Source organism: Vanessa cardui, chromosome 26 (assembly GCF_905220365.1).
Source record: "Vanessa cardui chromosome 26, ilVanCard2.1, whole genome shotgun sequence".
NCBI lineage: Eukaryota > Metazoa > Arthropoda > Insecta > Lepidoptera > Nymphalidae > Vanessa > Vanessa cardui.
The window spans coordinates 9,493,796-9,518,127 of NC_061148.1; the positions used below are offsets into that span (position 1 = coordinate 9,493,796).

General features: G+C 33.7%; 1 protein-coding gene and 1 long non-coding RNA gene across 2 annotated transcripts; one reads left to right on the forward strand and one right to left on the reverse strand.

Annotated features, from left to right (window-relative positions):
* Nucleotides 1-18,480: 18,480 nt before the first annotated feature.
* LOC124540678 lies at nucleotides 18,481-19,464 on the forward strand. The gene has a single exon (XM_047118347.1). It carries the CDS (start codon nucleotides 18,481-18,483, stop codon nucleotides 19,462-19,464), a length of 984 nt encoding a protein of 327 aa, XP_046974303.1.
* Nucleotides 19,465-22,463: 2,999 nt separating this feature from the next.
* Nucleotides 22,464-23,529, reverse strand: LOC124540815. The gene is made up of 3 exons (XR_006967169.1): nucleotides 23,327-23,529; nucleotides 23,118-23,234; nucleotides 22,464-22,681 (listed from the first exon to the last, which is right to left on the reverse strand). It is a non-coding gene; the product is annotated as an uncharacterized LOC124540815 (long non-coding RNA).
* Between the last annotated feature and the right edge of the window lie 803 nt (nucleotides 23,530-24,332).

Sequence of the window (24,332 nt, forward strand, 5' to 3'; positions counted from 1 at the left end):
TTGCTGCGATCGGTATTTGTATTGGTTATAAGTTTTATTGCATTATATATCTGGTCAGAATTATACATACATTTATAAACGTACGTGTTGTTTATGTACAAATACTTTGTTAATTTAATATGTTTTGATTATATTCTATTTTGCGAGATTGCAAACCGTCAAAAGGTATAATTGTCAATTCTATTTGCAAAAAAAATATTTTCTGCCTCGCACAACCACTTTGTGGGACCAGCTTTCGCCGCCGGTTTTTACGAACCGATACTTCTTGGGAACTTCCAAGAAGAGCGTAGTCCTTCCTAAAAGTCTGGACGCCTGAGAGCTCCCCGGTGCTACATTTGTCCATGGGCGGAGGTAATCACTATCCATCAGGTGAGCCTCCTGCTTGTTTTACCCTATAACATAAGAATTTAGTTAAATTATACAAACTCTAACCGAAAGATTATAAACCATAAAATTGAAAACATTTAAAGTTAAATTACCATTTACAATCAGAAAACACGTTGTATGTCACAAGATTAAAATCTAACGGTATTTACATTGTTACGGTGATATAAAGTACATGCCTAATATATACTACTAATTGTTGCCCGCGGAATTTTAGAGGTTGGTAGTCATGTGCTGGGCAAAAAAGTAGCTTATGTCCTTCCCTGTAATTCAAGTTTCCTTCATACCAAATTTTTAGAAATTCGATTTGTTGATTTGGCAGTTAAAGAACGATAGACAGACAAAGTTTCTTTCACATTTATAATATTAATATAGATATAGGCTATGTGATCAATTGGGTATGAAAAATTGTCTATATGTATGCAAAGTTGTAAACAATGAGAGCGGAAGTCACAGGTCTCGGATAAATTGTTTTTTATATACTCAAGAGTCTCAAGGTGCGCTACGTGCTACCGTTTGTGTTAAAATAGTTTCCCATGATTCATCGCGGTTTCATTGCTATGACAAACATATAATATATGTGTGATTTAGTCACATATATGACTCACAGAATAATTTGAGTCAATTGTTTTTTTTTTGTACTTGCCATGATTATATATTTGGATAAAGTTTATGCATAGTAAAAGAGGTATATACATATAAATAAATTTGACATAACTCCGTAATAAAAATGGTGAAAGTAACTGAGTTTCTTGCCCGTTGTTCTCCGTTGAATCGAAATTTAGAACCAATAATGTAACATGACGATTCAGAGGTACTTTTGTAAGCCAAATTGAATAACTATTTTTGAGATTTTAAGATGGATATTATCTTTTTTATCTTTACATTATTTGATTTGATTGCAACCGTGAGAAGACGGCGGGTCGCTAGTTTTATATATTAATAGCGTAAGCTTATTATCCCAGTGATGAAAAGGCGATAGTTGCATATAGAATATTAGTTATGGTATTATTTTTAAGAGATTCATCCGTTTATTTCAATTTAATAAATAATTAATATTAAAGAGCGGAAAAATGTTACTGGCCTGGTAGAGTGGCGCTGACCTGTTATATGTATCGAAATATGTATAAATCTGTTGAAAAAACGCGAAGATTTACGATAGACCCGGTGAGATGAAAGTTAAGAAAAGACCGTAATCATTTCTGGGAAGACGGTAACCTGCAAGTCCCATGGTATTGCAGATATCCATGGGTGATGGCAGTAAATCGGTTGAGCTCGTTGGCCATATATGTCATACTAGTTGTCGCCCGCGGCTTAACTAGCATTTTAGGATATGGTTATGATGTGTTAGGCAAAGATGTTCTTGTAGATCATGTTTGCTTCACAAAGACGTAGCTACTTTATAATATTGGTATAGATCAAGAAGTTATGATATTATAATATCAGCGTTGGGTTTAGATACTAAGTTACATGCCCTTAATTATAATAATTAATTAATTCAATGATCATATCAAAAACTTGTCTGAAATTTATATTGTTCCAAATTGTGCCTTAATACAGTGGAATAAGACTTAATCTCATGTACTCATGTAATGTATACATTGAAAAGCGTATACAAAAATATAATATTGGAAATTATAATGACAAATATTTTATCAGTTTCAATACAAAACGATATTATTAACAAAGTTAATATTGATACATACAAATTATTTAAATATGGAGTTTAATTTTATATATGACGTTAATTAATTTCTGTATTAAATAAAATAATATAGATGTATTGCACAACTACTAAAAAAGAGTAAAGTAACAGCCTGTAAATTTCCCACTGCTGAGATAAGGCCTCCTCTTCCATTAAAGAGAGGGTTTAGAATATATTCTACCACGCTGTTCCAATGCGGCTTGGTGGAATGAACATGTGGCAGAATTTTGATGAAATTAGACACATGCAAATTTCCTCACGATGTTTTCCTTCACCGCCGAGCACGAGATTAAATTATAAATACAAATTAAGCACATATATTATATAGTGGTGTTTGCTTGGGTTTGAACCCGCAATGATCGGTTGAGATGCACGTGTTCTAACCACTGGGCTATCTCAGCTGGCATTCTCAACCAGGGAAAATATATGCTAAATATAAAATGACTTCTTTACATTGTATAAAACAAAGTCGCTTTACGCTGTCCGTCTGCTATGCTTAGATCTTTAAAACAACGCAACGGATTTTGATGCGGTTTTTTTAACAGATAGAGTGATTCGAGAGTCAGGTTTTTGTATATAATACATGGATGATCCAATAAAGGAACACTGATAATTTTAGAAGTTTCTAATGTGATGCCGTAAATTAACAAATTCTGTTGTACTTTTAATATCAGTATTGCAACCGTGCGACACCTGGGCCGGTCGCTAGTAATAGATAAACTGTTTTCCGATAATCATAGACTTTCTTTTTATTTAATATGGGTAGGCAGACGGCTAATTAGGTAACCCCATAGTTATGCATAGATATAATCATCCCTTACATTGTCAATGAGTCACTGACCTTGAGAAATATGGAGCCATGTCCCTTTTATCTTTAATTACTGGCTTACTCACCCTCCAATTTGAGACATAGCAATTTTAGGTATTGCTTTTTGACGGTAAAATAAATTATGAGTATCCAGTTCATATTCTAACGAGCTTATAATGTACACAAATCCATACTAATATTACTGGGGCGATTTAAATGAAATTTGTTACACAAATAGTCTAAAGCCTGAGAAAGGACTGCCTATGTCCTTTCTCAGACTTTTTAATTGAAAAAAGTGTTGTAAACAAAGATATTTTACGACAATGTAATATTTTATGTTAATTTGTTAATATATTTGTATTAATATTGTTGAAAAAGAGTAACTGCTGAGTTTCTTGCCGGATCTTCTCGGTAGAATCTACTTTCCGAACCGAAGCTACCACCAGCTTAACTTTATTGTAAAATGACGATTCAAGAGTGCTTATAAAAGCCTACTTGAATAAAGTTAATTTTGATTTGATTTCCAACGCGAGCAAAGCCGTAGTTATGTTATATGTAATTATTCTAACGATATACTTAAACTCTAGATATATAAATTAATATTATATACTAGATAAAATAGACTGATAAATTTGAATAAAACCACTTAGGTAGTTTTGTAAATTTGTTGCTTTAAAAGCTTCGTAATACCGTGTTTCCGGACTGGCTGTCAATGTCAGAGTGACGTCGCGTGCGAAACGCGCCGCCATTTTGTTGTACATCGTGTTAAATTGAAAAAGCATTTAACTGCTTGCTTACATTTTGAAAAGCTTCAATTCATATACAAATTCTGTGTTTACATTTTATTTTAAGCCTCAATTGTTATCACAGATAATATAATATGTTATGTAAATTAGAATGAAGAAAACTGTGTTATATTATTGTAATTATATTGAAGATTTAGTTCATTGATTTATATTTAAAGTGAAGTATCTATTAAATTTCCATTTTACGATGAATAGTTTGGCCCCTTTTTTTGTTTATATTATAAAATGTGTATATTAATAATAGTTAATAACATTAAGTGCTTAAATGTAAACAAATATGAATTGAAAATAGTTACTGTACAAATCATGATGACGTAGAATGGTGCCAAAAATGCTAGCAGCATATCCCCGTTGAATCGCCATTGGGATCCTCTGGGCAAAAAACGAACCAGCCCTCCTGTCACCAGTGGAGGCAATGAAGCGAGGTGTTATACTTTTAATGAAGATTTTTGCACCACTGTTCTAAGAGCCAAGTGTTTCGTCAGCAAATGGGACAAAAAAGTAATTTCACATATGAGACGAATATTTAGATCATTTTTTGCTTCAGCTTTTTACGCAGCGGCACTGTTTCTTAACATTGTGTCATGATTTTTTTTAAATATACTTATATAATTTTAATTGAAACAATAATATTTAGTGCGGTTTTCATTTCCAAATACGTTTTTTAATTGAAATATAATTTATTAGTATGATTATTGATTCGGTTATCGACACCGTATAGTGGGACTCCCGCCAATTCCTCTCGCGGCGTGGTGTGGCGACTGGTATCGACTGGCACGAGAAAAACAAAAGGCGGTTGATTTTGAACGGGGTTGGGAAAATAAATAAATATGAGACAACATCACATACGTTACTCTGATCCCAATGTAAGTAGCTGAAGCACTTGTGTTATGGAAAGCAGAAGTAACGACGGTACCACAAACACCCAGACCCAAGACAACATAGAACACTAATGGTAATCTACATTGACTCGGCCGGGAATCGAACCCGGGACCTCAGAGTGGCGTACCCATGAAAACCGGTGTACACACCACTCGACCATGGAGGTTGTCTACTAGATGGAGGTTGGGCGTTGTTATTACAGGGTTATCTTAAAAATTACGGGTGATTGATTGTACAACCTGGAATTATGCCGATTGAACCTATTATATTAAATAAATGTATTTATATCTAATCGAGCTGAGTTTGGATTTATAAAAATTGTATCTCGCATATGAGACGGGGCCATAGCGTCAACACATTTAGCCACACAAGGGCCCGTCATCAATGCTAATATTATAAATGTAAAAGTAATACGTCTGTTACTCTTTCAATACCAAATCAATGAACCGTTTTTATGAAAATTGTTATGAAGTAAATTTGAACTGCAATGAAGGACATAGGCTACTATTTTGCCTAATACGTGGCAAGAAATCCCTAAAACGGGAACTAAGGAGTAGGCAATATAATAATTAATTGTATATAAAGGTAATCAAAATATTTTTTAATCAACTAAGCTCATAAAATTAATTTTGTATCGCCATTTAAAAGTGCCAAATTAAATGCAATGCTAATACCGGTTCGGAATGAAGATTCTTCTGAGAATATCCGCAGTTGGATAAACAACTTCCAAGTTTCCAATATAATTTTGATATATATTTATGCACTTCGCCATATTTATCCAGGGTAAAAAAAATATGCTAGTTTTTGTCACATAGTGTCATTTCGTTATTTCACACATTAACACTTCTATAATTCTTCAATTGTGGTGCATTTGAATTTGCCTCAAGGGGAACAAACCCCTGTAACCCTCGCCAGTGCGTCGACAGCTCGATCATCCCGATTGCCATCCTCCTCGGGGACCTCTGAAATAGGATACACAAAACCAAGTGCGTATTGATTTTATTTCATCTTTATTTTTGAAACTATCCGTGTAGTATCATAAAGTTAAGTAAATTTGACAAAACGTTAGGTAGGATATCCTTATCTTCATGTCTTAAGCCCATGGGTACGAAACATAATTTAACGGAACCCAAAAAACTTTTATCGAGCCTTGCCAAGTCTTTTGATTGGCTAGCTACACGAAATTAGTTTTGAACTTACATAATAATCCATATTTGGTTAAGGCTGTGATTGGTCATAGTAATTTAGTAGAAGATTTTGTATTTGATGAGTTTAAATTATATTTTTCACAGCGTCTTCGTTTCCGTAAAATTTCCGGTGGTAATTAATTGCTTATTAATCTTTTCTCCATTATTACTGGGTATACCGCGAAATTTCACGTTATTCAATTCAATATTTCATTTCATTGTACATCGCAAGTCACTCGTCAACATTCGGCGCAAAAAATTAAACAGGATTCGTGTTTGCAATTTACTGAACGTGCTACAATATAACAAAGAATTAATTTCAGACAGCGGAAAATAATTACTGGCCGGTTAGAAAGCAGTACTAAGGCTGAATTAGAGAAATTAACTGCTGGAGATGAAAAGCTGGACCTCTTCTAATCGATAATCGATTTTCTATGTGCAGATATAGTCCTACATAAAATTAAGGCTTACGCTATTAATATATAAGATTACCAACAAATAATACCAATGTTAGTTACAAATTTAGTTTCTCCTATTCTTTACAGTTTTATGCCTTTAACTTTCAGGTGTTAAATGCAGGTTCAGTAATGGTGACCCGAGTCTTGATAACTGTTCGCTTCAATAATTTACTCCACTAGGCCACTTGTCCTGCCCAAATCCATTTTAATTTCATAAAAATCCTCTTTATGTGATCATTCTTACCTAGTGAGACAGAGATAATATCCCTTTATTGCAAATTAAAACGCAAACGTAACGTCGTACCTATTATCAATATTTAAATACACGTGTCTTGTAAAATGATATTATTTCTTACAATATTATAGTTTAAGTATAACAAAAAGCTGTAATAGATACTTAACTAAAGACTCCTTTCTAAGTAAAATACACTGTTTTAATATAATTTAAACTTGCAAAAGTCGAGAGTTTTCAAAATAAATCGGTATTTTGATACGAAAACAAATAACTTAGTCGCTGACAGGGCGTATTAGATTACCTTGTTAAATAAAGTACCGTCCATCCTTTGTCATTCCGCCATTTGCTTTTACGGTCGGCCATTGCTCGGCGCGCGAATTTTGGCGCGAACGACACGTTTTCTTTACGACAACAATTCGACGTTATTGAAAACTGAATATTTTATAAGATCTGTATGATTTAAAGATATGACTTATATGATTGCTATAAAATATATTGTCGCTGGAATCATTTTACATTTTTCATGTGCATTGGAAAATTTATTGTTTTTGTTTATGAGCGATTATTTCTTATAATGTTAAGAAACGTTGCTTTAAAAATTATTTTCAATTTAAACAGTCCACTGCGAACTATTATCATTTCATTTCAGTGATATTTTGAAATAAATTGACTGGAATTCAAAGGATCTATACTAATATACTATGAAAAATATACTATGAATAAATTTTTTAAAAGCGGATTGAGGCGCAAAAACCGTGCCAAGGAACGTGTTAGTGCAAACATAGGCACTGCCTTCTCATGCAATCTTGTGCTTTTTCGAGCATCCGCGCGTGTGATCGAATATATTGTTTACGACAGTGAGCAACACGTAATAACGCGCAATCGTGTTCTGCACTGCGCTTTTTCAAATGTGGCTTTTGCTATTACACTCATGTATCTTTTAAACTAAATAAGTTTATGACTATTGAATGAATGATTGCTGAATGAATAATGAATGGGATTTTTGTACTTAGCAATGGTTGACAGTTTATATGGGGTATTGAGGTATGGGCCCTACCAATAAATTATAAGTAATATACTGTACCGAAGCTACGAATGGCTATTTCAGCTCATTCCCCGCGAAAGACAGGCTAATAAAATAAATCACGACCCATCGTTGCGGTCATTAGGGCTGACCGCGGGGAATGCACTCACCGGCGTTATGGGGAAAATCGCTTAATGACAATCTCATAATAACTACTATTGGGAGATTTGTGATTAGAATTAACATTGCAGGATCGATTTCTTTTGTAATTTATTAATATAGATAGATATAATATTAATTAGATAATTAATATGATAAATGTGACTCCGTCTGTCTGCTAGTCAGTCAGTTGCGATTTTATTTGGAGGTCAATGAAATTCGGTATAAAGCTAAATTAAACCTTAATGTCCTTATGAGAGTACATAGACATAATTTGATTATTACTAAAATTACTACTTAATACTTCTGATACTACATATATCACAATCCCTATTTTTTTGTAAACGAATATTCTTAGGGTCAGTAGTTAAGGGCGCGCCTTATATCGAACGTTAAGTCGATGACAGCAGAGAGAGACAGAAGAAATTGAACTTATCACCCAACAATAATAAAACAACTTCTTTTTCCACTGCTGGGCCTCCTCTCCATTTGAGGTGAAGGTTTGAATCATGATCCATCACGATGCTCCAATGCGGGTTGGTGGATTCACATGTTGCAGAATTTCGTTAAAATTAAACACATTCAGGTTTTTTACGATGTTTTCCTTTATCGCCGAGCACGAGATATATTATAAACACAAATTAATCTCATGAAAATCCAGTGGTGCTTGCCTGGGTTTGAACTCGCAATCACCGCTAAAGATGTTCTGTCACAGGGCCATCTCGACTCGTAACCACAAAGCGTTTATAAGGAATGCCCTTGCCTCTTACATATGTATATAATATTGGAGTATAATAAAAATACAATTATTTATAGCTGCTCTTATGTTGATTTACGCAAGGCGGTAGGCAGGAGCTGGATGCGAGTAGCCGGAGAAAGACCACAGTGGCGTGCACTTGGAGAGGCCTATGTCAAGCAGTGGACAAAAACGGGCTGATGATGTGATGTCATGTGATAGCTGCTCTTTAACCAGTAACTTTTCCGCTTTCTAATATTAAATATTTGTTAAATCGCAATGAGTCTGTAAGTTGCTATCAAGAATCCTCTATATTTTTCTTCACATCTAGGACACACTACTAGGGCTCTTCAAATGAGACCATAACCGAATTCCTATGTGCAGCTTCCCACCATCACTGGGAAAAAATCGGCTTACACTATCAATATATATGCTTTAATAATAATAATATGCTTTATTTCTAAACAATAATTTACAGATAAAAATGAGTTTCCTGGTGCTTGTGATAAGCAAAAGCCAGTGCCTCAACGAACCAGTGTGCTCTTCCATTATTTACTTCTTAACGCTAAATTATACATATGTGAACTCAACCAAATTATACATAAAGAAATAAAAACAATGAAGGATAAGGATGAATGTGTGTGTGTGTGTGCGTGTGTGTGTATGTTTGATGTTAGTGTGGGTGTGGGTATAATATATACTTAAGATGTGTTTGTACAAAGCATAAAAGGCAATATTATGTACACATAACTACGATAGTAAATGTCTTGTGTAATATAATAATGATTAATACTGTATATAGTCGTAAACTCTGTTTATTATCGATTCAATTACTAAAATATTTAAACTTATGTAAGTAGGTTCAGTAAGTAATGTATATGAGACTTTATTATAAACAAAATTTTAAAATCAAAATATGTAGAGTCTTATAATTTTTATATAGTTTTACAAAACCAAATTTACCTAAAGCTATCACCGAAATATAGATCCTGTAATTAAAATTAAACAAATGCGCCAATTGGTGATACGTGTTCACCAATGCCCGTTGGAATTTGTCTTGCATCGCCAATGCGCCACCAACCTTGGAACTGATACTGGCTCTGGCAAAACCAATATCACATGCATTACTATTTTATGAAAGCCATGACCATAGATGCGGTTAACAGTTACATAAACAACGGTTTTACCATCTTCCCATGCATATGCATGCAATCTTAATTGGCAACTAGTTCATCCCGAATTGCGCAAAAGAGTATTAAAAACATAAATTCAACCGAGTTTTTCCGATTTTTCGAATAGTCATATGCAGAGAACGCTAAGATGTTGCTTTCCTTTTAAAATGCATTTCTTTATATGAAATAATTTACAGAAAGTATTTCTTGGCATTGCTTGAGATAGTAAATATCTTGGCGTAATTAATATTGACTAAATCGTCGATGAGGTGGCTAGGATAGAGGCTACAAATGCGTAGGTCTTGGGTTTAAAACCCAACTCGGGCCGATGAAAAGTACTTGGGTTTTTCTGTGGAAAACTTCTCGGTAACAGTCTGGAGTCTGCAATTTGGAAATACGTCAAAACCAATCATTGTGTTCGACGTATTTTCTGATTTCATGTGAAGTAAAATAGAGACAAATGTCTTACGCCTGAAACAGTCGTATGAGATTTTCCATCCCATCTACTAATAAGAATAAATTAATAAAGAGAGTTTGTTTAAGCATGCACTAAAATATTTCCCGTGTAGTAGACCGAACCCTTAAGATTGTTCGCGTGTCAGTCAAGATCTTATCATCATTAAATTTTATTTTTATAAGCTATATATAAAATTCAATAGAAAGTTACTGTTCTTTTATTACGCAAATTGCCTACAATCACGTATATTCGTAACATTATGTATTTCGTGGCAAGTAACATATTCAAATGCTACATTTTAGTCTCCCCGTTCGATTCACGCGCCGTCGCATCCGTGTCGCCAAATAGTCGCCCGAAAAGTTGTCGCGCACTTTACATGTCGCTACTTTTTCAAAACAGAAATATAAATATTATTTTTAATTATTGTTAATATTCTTATTTATATAGACGCGTTAGATATGATACAAAGGAATTTCTAATTTAAATAAAGGACCGATCGAAGTATATATTGTCGTTATTATAATAATACAATATAATATAATTGCTGGCATAATTATTTTATTTTTAAAGTAAAGTAACAGCCTGGTAAATTTCCCACTGCTGAGCTAAGGCCTCCTATCCATTAAGGAGAGGGTTTACGCTGTTCCAATGCGGGTTGATGGAATGCACATGTGGCTGAATTTCGATGAAATTAGACACATGCAGGTGTCCTCACGAAGTTTTCTTTCACCACCGAGCACGAGATGAATTATAAACACAAATTAAGCACATTCATATAGTGGTGCTTGCCTGGGTTTGAACCCGCAATAATCGGTTAAGATGCACGCGTTCTAACCACTTTGCCAACTCAGCTCTATATATTTTCTTTTTACCTCTTTTTAATTATTTTTCAAATATACCCTTCGTAAAATTAAGAGACTGCTACTTTCTTTGGTACCAAATAATATACAAGTATAATACAATTCATAGAATACTACTCAGTGTTTCGGTTTGAAGGGTCAGCGTAACTACAGGCATAACATCATCAATTTATATGTCTATGGGCGATGGTGTTTTACCTTCAGATGGTCCATTTTTGGGTTACAAATATGGACCATGGACTGCTAAACTAATTATAAAGAAATCAAAATAACAAATAAACTAGTAAGGTACGTTAAGTTTTAAAATAAAAGGAAAAACGTTTGGTTTTTACGTAAGTATATTTTTAAATTAAGAACAATTCATTTTTCATGTTCAATAATAGGCTCTTCGAGAGGGCTTCAACGAAGATTCAACTTATGGCTTTGCCCTAATGTCGCTGGTATGCATTAAATGGATCGTGAACATCAAATGGCTGTCGTTTCGGATATTATCTTTACATAAAATAAAATTATCACGGAACCGTGTCTGAGTGCTTTCTTAGACATATTTTTAAATATTAATATATATTGTTAGTCTGTCTTTGCGCTTAAAAAACGTAACGAACGAACTTTAGATAGATGAGTGAAAAATTGATCTTAAAACGAAGATAAGTTTTCAATTTGTCTAAAATAATTGTATAGACAATAATAATAAAGAAACTCATATGTAACATAATAAATGCAAGAGTATTTGTTTGTAAATGTCTAAAGATTGAAGGTTTTGTGTGCATCAATTCTAATACAATAATTGTACGTCTCTACGTAAGCCCTTACTGTTTATTACAAATACGCATGCATGTTAAACAGCATTGCACTTATGTCATTAGAATAAATATTTATTTTTGTAAATTAATAATTTAATTAATTATTTATTATATAAAAAAACCAAAGCTTTGGAATGAAAATTTATGTGTAGAAATTAGTATATAAACAAAAACAATTCAATGGAGGTTGCCTTATTGTTTCCACATATTTATAATAGTACTCAAAATTGTAATATATCTCACTGCCTAGCCCTTTTCAAAGGACTTTTCAGGAGAAGGTTTGGAGAACATCCCACTAAACTGCTCCAACGCAGGATGGTGTATACAAATGTCGCAAAATGTTTTTGAAATTAGGCACATGCAGGTTTTCTAACGATATTTGCCTTCACATTTGAATAAGTGTTTAAAATTCATCTCGTGCTCGTCGGTGAAGGAAAAGAAAAAGAAATTAAACCACATGAAAATTCAGTGGTTCTTGTTGGGGATTGAATCCGCTACCACCGGTTAAGATTCACACATTCTACACATTGGACCATCTCGTCTTCATATATTTAAGTAATAAGTTTTAGTTTAATCTAGTAAAACATTAAAGCACATACTAATATTAGTATTAGTTGTATGTATCAACTATTGAAATACTTAAATTTGAAATAAGGTACGCTTAATAATTTGATAATTAACACCTAAGCGGAAGTGACGTAATAGTGTAAAATATATAAACAAATAAAGTAATTACAATATAGGTGACAAGTTGTATTGTATAACGTTGAATCAGCTCATGTTGATTATGTTTTAATGGCGGCCGTTTTTATCTCGTGAGTCATTACGAGGTTTCGTCGATTAATGTACTCTTGAGTTAGAAGAATGACAATAAATTCATTCATTATACATATATGTATGTACCAAGAATGTAAACCGAATAATTTGAGTATGCTAAAATTATATAGTAAAATGTCTTATTTTTTAAATCTCTAAAATTATGACGAATAAAATTTTTTATTCAATATTTACTAAAAATATCGTTATTTACTGTGAATTTATACTTTGCTTTTTCTTTTTTTGTTGACGTTCTAATTATAAATGATTTACTGAGTCTCTGATCGCTTCGATAGACACTACGTTCCAAACAAATGGAAGCTTTGTATTTAGTATAATCTTAAAAAATCAATAACAGCCTTTAATAAGGTTTATATTGATTTAACAACGGTAAATATAATGGTACATACTGTATGACACGGTAGATTGTTACCTAAAGTATTTATTCTGAAACCCTATTGACAAAATACTTATGGTCTGTAAGTGGTCTGCTACTGGTCACAGATTTCCCCTAAGAGAGCTCTTAAGGTAAGGTAGGTACTAAAATGCGAAATTACGTCAATTGTGTTAAATCCAATAACAATTGACTAATTCGAGGCGCCATCGAAAATAAATTTCAACGAATTTCACTTAAAATAGACGAAAAAAAACAAAAACATGAGTCAAATCGAGTAAATATCGTTTCTCGGAATAAGGTAACCGCGTCGTACGTAAGTAGAACCGCAAAACCGTAAGTCGGACGAACGAATCATAATTACTTCACCGTTTTAATGATAGCGTAAGTTCGTGTAATATTAAGTCAGATGTTTGTGACATTATACCAGTTACCTTGTATTAGTGACCTAATTGTCCAGTAGCTAGTCTGATTTTTGAGTCGAGATAGCCCAGTGGTAAGAACGCGTGCATCTTAATCGATCATTGCGGGTTCAAACCCAGGCAAGCACCGCTGATACGTGTGCTTAATTTGTCTTTATAATTCATTTCGTCCTCAGCGGTGAAGGAAACCTGCACATGACAAATTTCATAGAAATTCTGCCACATGTGTATTCCACCAACCCGCATTGGAACAGAGTGGTGGAATATGTTCAAAACTTTCTCCTCAAAGGGAGAGAAGGCCTTTAGCCCAGCAGTGGGAATTTACAGGCTGATGTTGTTGTTGTTGTAGTCTGATTGGCTGCATATAATTATGATCTTGCTGGTGGTAGGGTTTAGTGCAAGCATAAATTCACCATATACATGATGAGGGGTGTATGTTGGGCTCTCCAACACCGGATTACAGGAACACCCACTAAAAACCAGCGATACATACCCCGTCTTTTCTGGGGACGTCACGGCATCGTTCGTGAATACTACAGTGAAACCGTTAAACAGTACTACTCATTACTGTTTTGTTGACTTAGAGAATAAGTGTTCCAGTGAAATTTCAGGCACATGGAACATAAATAAATGGTCCTCAGCGTACATCTTCAGTTGCCTATTGGTTAATATTTTCTATATCGCCAATATTTGGTGTTTATCTAACAGTACGCTCATCCATCATAAATAAAAAATGACATTTTGGGTTTCGTTATTCACGTTCATAATTTTATGATAAGGAATGGTCAGTAGCTTATTCGCCAGCTAGGATTCTCAGTAATAGCGATATAGTCCCGTACTGATAAAGTACTTAAGGCCGTTGATCGCTTGGTCAGATATACATCATTGGGCGTGCTGGAATAGGACTGGAACCTGTGTCTTTGAACACACTTCTGGCTATAGTATATTCTTCGTATAGACGTACCACCGTAGCCGAAATCAGCCAGAATATCATAATTATAATAGAACGCGTTTTTCTTTTTAAGTTTTAATTTATTTCATCAGTTTAATCATAAGGTAGCTGTATAACATTAAGGTTAATTACTCCCTAAAGGATAAACGTATTTGCGAAGTCTGGAAAAATATTTGTATTTGAAAATTAGGCTTTTAAAATGCGTTGTTTTCAGGTTAACATTTAGTTATCTTTATTAGGTCAATCAATAATTAAGTAAAATTAACAGTGCCAACGAACACTTACTTTTATCTTCACCATGTTCAAAGCCTTTTCCTACGTCTAAATATTTGGCAGAATTTCATGTTTAGCAACGATTCCTAACTATTAGTTAAAAATACAAATTAAGCAAAAAAACTCATTGATTATATTAATTCAACGCCCAAAATCATTACTCGCAATCATCGGCTATTCATATTTTACTGAAATACTAAGATACCTCAGTTCAGTTCAATTAGTTCAAAATAAGTAAACACGCTGCACTGTTTTATCATTTTGTGTTATCAGTGATTATCATAATCTCTTTATTTTTAATCTGTTATGCAAATTTTGTTCACCTTTCATATGCGTTTTTTAATAAATCTTTAATATTACATTTTCACTATACTTATAAAATAAAAAAAAAAAAATGTTTATACGTTACAATCTTATTTTTCAACGGTAAAATTCGAATTATATTTCTGTGTCAGATATATATCAGCCCATATATTGAGAAAGGTTAAATATAATATGACCCACGGGCTTAGCAGTCTCGCTTATCAGATACATCATACTGATAAGGCACCGAAGATCACATATATTACATGTTTTCAGGGGCGGAAGGATATTAATGTTTATTTTTGATATATAGTTTGAATACAGTACATTTGGTTGTTTAGAAAGAGTATCTTGAGTATAGGGGTTTAATGATGGTACATTCCTGTGCAAATGATGGTGATGATGTTGATGCTGAAACAATTGATGCTTTGCTTAATCAGTATTGGATTAAGAGGAAGTAACAGGACATAACATCTAGCTTGCTAGTTGAGTTCCATGCTGCCTTAAATCGTTGCGTAGAACAATATTACTTCTGTAATCAGTATTCAACGAAGTGTACTTCATTTTTTTATTTTTTTTTTCTATGGTGTAGGTTGGCGGACGAGCATATAGGTCACCTGATTGTGAGTGGTCACAATCACCCATAGACAATAAAGCTGTAAGAAATATTAACTATTCCTTACATCGTCAATGTGCCACCAACCTTGGGAACTAAGATGTTATGTCCCTTGTGCTTGTAGTTACAACTACCACCAAGTAATTATATAAATATAATAAACTATATAATTTGTTTGTGTTTTATTTAAATGTTTCAAATGAGTAATATTTACAATGTTATACATGATGTGTGTATCAGAATTTAATAACGCACTTTATAAAGAAAAAAACAGAACGAAAATAAAACGTATAGCATTTACGTCTTATTATAAAAACTTCTTTTCGGCTAAACTTTATGTAGGGGTTATTCGTCAAGTGTTAAGTTTAAAAAATATCCTATGTAGCAAAGGGAATGATCTATTTTATGCATAAAGTTTTAAATATAAAGGCGTAGCAGACGATTGACAAAGCTACTTTCGTGTTTATATTAAGTAACGTCTTTTCTACATAAGTTAAATTAATGAAATGAATATTTCAGATTTAGACGTAGGCAATGTGAAAATATTTATTTTGAAAAATAATGTCGTGAGTCGACAAATGCGCTGCAACCTTAACTTATATGGAGTTGCTTCACTCGGACACGTTTGTCACATGCACTGTCCGTTCATACATTTATACAAATTCGAGTCTTATCACTTACTAAATAAAGATTGTTATTGCTTAGACACTTTTTACTAAATAATTTGACAATTTGAACATAGAATTTTAATCCATATATCTTTATATTAAAGATGAATTTTCTTTAACAGTTCAACTTTTTACAAAATTTTCTTTTACGTTTATAGAATTTTAATACGTATGCCTTAGATTTTAGAGGCTACTGTTGTGCGAAATTAATAGAAGTGTATCTTTTACATTTGATTCGTTTGAATTAGAGGCTTATGAGCTGCGTAATAAATGTCAAAATTGAACGATGAAAAGTGTTAAAAAGTACAGTTTCGTAGAGGATTACATTTTCGGGTTAGTTTTGACAAAACGAACGGTTTATTTGGTTTTTTCGTTTGTATTGTGTTTTAGATCGGATTTGTTTGGAGTTTTAATTCTGTTTTAACTTGACAGCGAATAGGTTTTAGACGTTTTCGGAAGGCATTTGGCAACACCCGGGGCTGTCTTGTGGCGTAAACGTATCATTAACGTATAATTGGGCCTGACTGTGACAACGCTGGTTTCATTGTACTTTCAGTGTGTACTCTTGTTGTAAATATATTTTTATCATATTATGTATTTCAGACAATTTAAATTTGCCTATTAATGAATATTCCTTATGAAATAAAAATTTGAGTATGTATAGGCTTTCATGTTTTCCAAAACGATTAATGGAATTGGTACGACACTTTAGCTAGATATTTTACGTACGACAGTAAAGACACTGGTATAAAATGTATGTTTGTCTTTCATAAATATTTCTGTAAACGGGATGGATGGATCGTCTATTCTAATATTATAAGCAGGTAAAATCAGTTCGTTTGTATATGGACAATAATCTCCAGAATTGATGGACGAATTCTTAAAAATGTTTCACTGTAGCTATTTCTTCTTGAGTGGCGTAGAGTATCGTGTATTATTTGTTGCATCGGAATGATACCGGGGTGAATTGCTACTGCTAGTTACTACAAACAAAGTTCTTTACAATTCGATTACATATACCTACTAAAAAGAGTATTAGCATTTGTTTATATACAAACAGGACGTATAAACTTAATTTTATATTGTCAAGTATGTATTTCATTTGATTAAACACAATATATATGTTATATTGACAACCTGGTACAATCTGCATCGGTGGAATTTAGTGCTTTTGTTTCATAAATATACAGTGACGATTCTTAAGTGTTTGTAGGTCTTTTTAATTACAATACATGTATGTATTTGAGACGAGTAAAATGTTATCATATACAAGAGTTAGGAGACCGGCAGTAGCTCTGAACAACAGACAACAGAAAATCAGAACGACGGCACTTCAAATACCCAGACCCAAGATAACATAGAAAACTAATGAACTTTTTTTTCATTGACTCGACCGGGAATTGAACCCGAGACGTGGGAGTGGTGTACCCATGAAAAGAGGTGTACACACTACTTGACCACGGAGGTCGCCGAATAGGTATATATATATATAGATAAGAAAATAAGTTGTTCATAGCTTAAAAACTGATTGCAAATACAGGCATTTTTTTATTTATTTTTTATATTGGTCGAATGGTCACGTCGTTGTATCAAAAAAAGTATATTTGTTCCCGCAACTTATTATAATATTTTCCGTACAGGTGGCGTCCGGCAGCCGTGGATGAAATCGGACAGAATATTTTTACATATCACCGTTAGTTGTATGTAAAAATATGTATGATGTAATTTGAAGCTCGTTTATTTGTTACGAACATCGTTATTTTAGCCCGCTTGGGATTTTTGATAAAACTTGGAGTCAGACATATATGAATAATTTATTTGTGTAAAAGGGACCATAACTAAGTTCTTTAAATGATATTAATGCACTCATAAATTATCATTATATATTTATAATACTGTGTATTATAAATATATAATGATAATTTATGAGAACCTACTTGACGTTTAGCGGTGACAAGTGTGTTCGTACATTTTATAGAAACAAAAATAGTAAAACACAGTGAAATTGATAAAACAAACCTTTATTAAAACATTAAGTGTGTAAACATACTGTAAGTGTAATAAATACATTGATAAGTTTTAATATCAGTGAATTTTGTGCAAAGTTAATCAGCTGTTTGGATCAGCTGATGCGTATATACCTACCCACTAACAAAGAAAACAATTCAACGTATACTTCTTTCGATTAAGCGTACAATCTAGTGGTTTGGTGTATTTGTGATTACTCTATACCGACTATAGTGAAATATATTATCCCTTATACATAATTATTACAATATTACATTCCCCTAATAAACTTTATACAAAAATATTATTTAGTGACACCTGTTGGAAAAGCTACGTACTACATTAAACGCACAATGGCCAACAAATGTAATCAATGCGGCAAGTTCTTATCAACTACAGATGGCGCAAAGTGCAATAAATGTAATTCGGTATTCCATCGATTGTGCGTCAACGTTAGCCCCGACTCCCGCCTCCCCGCGCGCTGGACGTGCCCAGGGTGCCGCAGAACGGAAAATAAGAACAAGTCTGTCGTAAATACTGAGTCGCCTTCTATGGGTGATATATTTACAGATGCTAGTTCGGCTGATAATGAGGAGAAGAACTCAGCGGTATGCTTGGCTGAGGAAATGAGGCTTCTGCGGTTAGAGCTTATGTCGGTCACGCGAGAGATAACTTCGTTCAGGGTTGAGTTGACGAGAATGAACGACAATATGGCCGAATTTAATAAAAGGGTCGACAACGTAGAGGAGCGTTTAACTTCTTTGGAAGAAAAAAACTCGGGGTCTGTCGATCAAAATTTAAATAATGTCATTGCGCAATTAAAATCAGACATCAACGATCGTGAACAAAAGTCGCTAATAAATGACATCCAAATAACGGGTTTGCCGGAACGGAGTGGTGAGAATGCTGTCCATCTGACTCTAGCGGTCACGAAGAAATTAGGCCTGGCTCTCGACTCCTGCGATATTGTGAGCGCGGAGCGAGCCGGCCCGCATCGCGCACTAGTGTCGAGTGAGGAGCGTCAGCGTCCGCGACCAGTGATCGTGCGATTGGCGCGGCGGTCTGTGCGCGACGATATAATAAAGGCGGCGCGGGTACGACGCGGCACCGACACATCAGGCGTCACTGACGGCGATCCTTCCCGAGTCTATATCAATGAGCATCTGACTCGCTTTAATCGCCTGTTGTTTTATAAAGCGAGAGAGGAGGGCAAACGACACGGTTGGCGCTTCATATGGACGCGAGAAGGCAGAATATATATGCGACGTGAGACGGATACGGCAGTACAACGCATTCGGACAGAATGTGATATAAGTAAGATTTTTGGTTTAAAATAATTTGGCAGTTAACCAATTTTATAAGAGTTGTTTATTTATATTACGAATATTTTCTAATATTGTTCTTGTTTGTTTATAGTCTAGGTAAAATTAATTTATTTGTCTTTATTGGTATGTTTATATTTAGTATTTTTGTCTACGCTTACTATATACTTTTGTTAAGGCTGGATAATGATCAAAATTATTGTAATTTGGAAACGCAATTTGTAACCCTCAATGACGTGTCCCCGGTCAGTATGATAAAATATTTAATATTGTATAAAACTAATATAAAATTATTTATATATTTCCGCATTAACTATTACGTTCATTTGAATAACTCTAAGTATATACATCATTCTTTTATATACAGCTTAGTATTATTTTATGAAACGGTCATATTTTGTGCATCTCATTTATTTTTTATCTCTTTGTATATTTTTTTTACTTACTATAAAAAATGATCAATTATAAAAATCTTAAATTGGGTTTGTTCAACCCGGGTTCGCTTGGCTCACATCACGACGAGTTTATAGTGCTTATGGAGCGCCATGAGGTAGATGTTATAGCAATTAACGAGACATGGTTGCGCCCGGGAGAGGAGGGCAGAGCTCCTGTTGTGCCTGGCTACCGGTTGCGACACATACCACGGCCAGCAGAAATACGTTCACGAGGTGGGGGTGTCGGTTTTTACGTCAAACGCGGTATATCTGTGTGTACACTTGTACATCCGATATCACCCCTTGTGGAACAAATGTGGGTAAGTATCAAAATAAATAGCAAAACTATAATTGTCGGCACAGCATACCGCCCTCCCTGGGGAAATATTACAACCTTCTTTGACGCCTTGACAGAATCTATAGGTAGCTTACCCTATCATGATAATCTGTACTTATTAGGAGATTTTAATATTAATTATATTGGCACTCGAGATCATCATAAGCAGGCATTGGACTTGTTCCTTTCAACTCATGACTTAACACAATATGTCACAGAACCAACACATTTTACACCTAATAGTGAGACTATGATTGATCTTATTTGCTCAAATACTCCGGTTGGTAAAATTACAGTAGACCACGTAGCGGAATTCGGTGGCCATGCCTTTATATCCTGCGAAATAACTATTAAAAAAAATAAAATCTTACCAAAAACTATTGCGATTAGACCTTTAAAAGATATTAATTCAGAACACCTTACTGAAGCACTTAATTTAATTAACTGGCAGAGCGTGAAGAATATCGAGGATATAAACGACATGGTGGCCGTATTCACTAGTAATTTGCTGTGGGTATTTGACTTAGTTGCGCCTATTAAAATGATTTATATTAAGGAAGATCAGTACCCCTGGATAACGTATAATATAAAGTTATTGATGGATCGTCGGAATGAGGCACACGTTAAGGCAAAAAGATCTGGGTCGGAAACAAGTAAAAATTATTATAAAGACTTAAAATCGCAGGTCACTCAAGCAATTTATCGAGAGAAGTCGGCTTATTTTAATTTCCATATAAACTCAAATATCAAAAACTCAATTATACTTTGGAGTCACTTAAAAAAGCATGTTAACATAAAACAAAGGCATAATAATATTATACCAGAAGAACTTAATGATCCGAATACGATAAATAACCATTTTTTGAACATTCCTGGTAGCAACTACGTTTCTCCGTCGACAATCGATTATTATGAGATGCATAAATATGGCTCAGCTATTTTCACGTTGGTTACTGTCGATGAATTTGAGGTCTTAAAAACGGTACACTCTTTAAAGTCAAATGCTATGGGTATAGACAGTATCTCATTGGATATGCTCCTACTGACTTTACCGACTACACTGGCACATATCACTACAGTTATAAATAAATCTATTACAAGCAACACATTTCCGACCTTGTGGCAGACGGCTCTAGTGAGACCTATACCCAAGAAAGACAACGTTAGTGAATTTAAGGATCTTCGACCAATAAGCATATTACCTTGTATTTCAAAGATATTGGAGAGAATTGTGTGTAACCAGTTAACAGGATTCTTAGAGGCTCACAATATCTTACCCACAAGACAGTCCGGGTTTCGAAAACATCACAGCACTACTACCGCGTTACTGGATGTGATTGACAATGTGTTATGTGCACAGGATAGGGGTGAGGGTACGATTCTTGTTTTGTTAGATTTCTCGCGTGCCTTTGACACAATAAATAGGACTTTATTTTTAGCAAAACTGAGATATTACGGGTTCAGCTGTAACGCAATTAAATGGTTTTCTAGTTATTTAGGAAATCGTAAACAAATTGTAGAGGTAATAAATGAGGATGGCTCGAGGGCTCTCTCTGATTGTTGTTCCGTTCACAGAGGCGTCCCCCAAGGATCAATATTAGGGCCTATTATCTTTGCGCTTTACTGTGCGGATATAGTTGAAAATATAAAACATTGTAATTATCATATTTATGCTGATGATATACAAATATACTTATCTTTCAAAAATTTAGAAGCAAATATGGCTATACGAAATTTAAATGATGATCTTAAACGTATTTCAGAATGGTCAGATTGTCATAATCTCATTTTAAATCCGATAAAAACCAAATATATAATTTGAGGAACAAAAAAACATGTCAATTTAATTAATGACCTAAATCCATTCTTGCATATCAAAGGAGAAAGAATAGACCGAGTCACGGAAGCACGAAGTTTGGGCTTGTTGATCGACGAGCAATTAACATTCGAAAAGCACACTATAAATACAGCTCGCAATTGCTTTTACAGGCTAAAAGTCTTATATCAGATCCGGGACGTGCTAAGTAAAGATATGCGTATAAAATTATGCGACACTTTAGTGCTTTCGAAGTTTAATTATGCTGATGCGGTCATCGGGCCTAGATTACTCACACGCACCAAAAATCTTATACAGCGGGTACAAAATGCATGTATAAGGTACTGTTTCAAAATACCGCCTCGCGCACATGTTTCCCCTTACCTCAACAACGCCCGAATAGCGAGGATGGAATACCGTTGGCAACTGCACTTTGCAACCTTGTTGTTTGGTGTAATTAAAAATAAAACGCCTATATATCTATATAATAAACTGAGCTGGGCCAATGAAAGTAATAGAAGTTACCAAACGAGAGCTTCATCTTATATGCTGAATGTGCCGTCACACCGCACAGCAGCATTCCGCGGCAGTTTTCGGTACGCAGCAACGAGGTGTTGGAACAACATCCCCCCTCCGCTTCGGATCCTAAAGACCATAAAAACATTTAATATTAAATACAAAAAATATTTATTTAATCTACAGTTAGAATCGGAATAATAAATATATATTCGTATTTGTGTATATGTATAATTATATATATGGTTGTATGTGTTTCTATGTATATATGTTTATATTAGTTATATAAACATTATTATTACATATACATAATCTTAAAAAATTGGCTTCGTTCTCGAGTTACATAACTATGGCGTGACATCGGCTTAATTACCTTGTAATTTTTATTTAATTTTTTTTTAATTTATTCTTTTTAAATTGTATTTTTGTTTTTTTTTATTCTTTTTTATTTTCAATAACCATATAGATCTTCGATTATATATTAATATAGTACTAAAATATAACATACATTAATATCTAATTTTCTTTACCTAGGTATATAAATATTAATTATATATCATCTTACCTTAATGGTATGGCTCCGCTGCTTGCATGGTGTTGTTCCAACTACTATACGTTAGTTATGCTGAGAAAACTGCCGCTAATAATGAGGTTTTATTATTTGATTTTATCGTTGGGTAGTCTAGAAATCAAAGAAAGTATCTCAGTTATCTATCATTAGTTATTTTTAATATAAGCTCACATACTTTATTATTATATGTAATATATTTATACCTTAAACTCTTACGTCCACCGAGTACTTTTCTTTTCTTTTTGTGTCCACTGAATTCACTATAATTATAATACAATTAAAATGCACGCGTCACGCGACCACCGGCGCGCGGCGCACGTGGCATTGTAATAACATTCCTAGTGATCCTATTTCTCCATAACTGGTTTTGCTTTATACAAAATATAAATATATTTGCGTGTGGTTTTATTGAATGAATAAATTATTATTTAATGTATGCAATTTATCTTATAAATAAATTATATGTGTAATGTCTATTGTCTTTATTTTAAATTTTAGTATTTGTATTTTAATTGGGTCACCGCCCGTCAGTAGGTATATAAAAAAAAAAGGGTACCATTGAAAATCAGCATTAGGTGTCCACACCTTTGAATTGCTGAATGGTATACCTATTTGGGACACGTCACGTATATTGTAGTTGTTATTTTTCTTTATATTTGTTTTTGTATCGTTACTTTTTTTTATTGTTCATTTTATTTCTTTTTTTTTTTGTGTATATTTATTATTATTTTTACTTGTTATTTTGTACCAAGTGTCATGTTGTCCCAAATAAAAGTGTTCTTTTCTTTTTTTTCTTTTCTATTATTTATTTTAAATCAAAAGAACAATATTAAATCAAATACTAACTATATTTTGACTTTACTTGGTGGTAAGGCTTTGCGAAAGTCCGTCTGGGTCAAGTCATCCAAACAACCAATCATCAGTTATTGTTGTGTTCTGGTTTGAAAGGTGAGTGACAATATATTTGCATTCTTGCATTTTGGAGTTTTTATTTTATACACGTTTATCTCATATGACGTTGTTATATTCCTCTTATTGATTAAATTAATTGTATATAACACCAATAGGTCCGTGTCTTTTCACGCGGATTAACTGTCTTAACGTGATGCCTCAAAGATTGGGCTAGTAAATTCAAAAGATTTGCAAGGCGACTCATAGTTTCAGAGATTCGTCAAAACAAACTTTTCAGATTTATTATTTTAGTGTAGC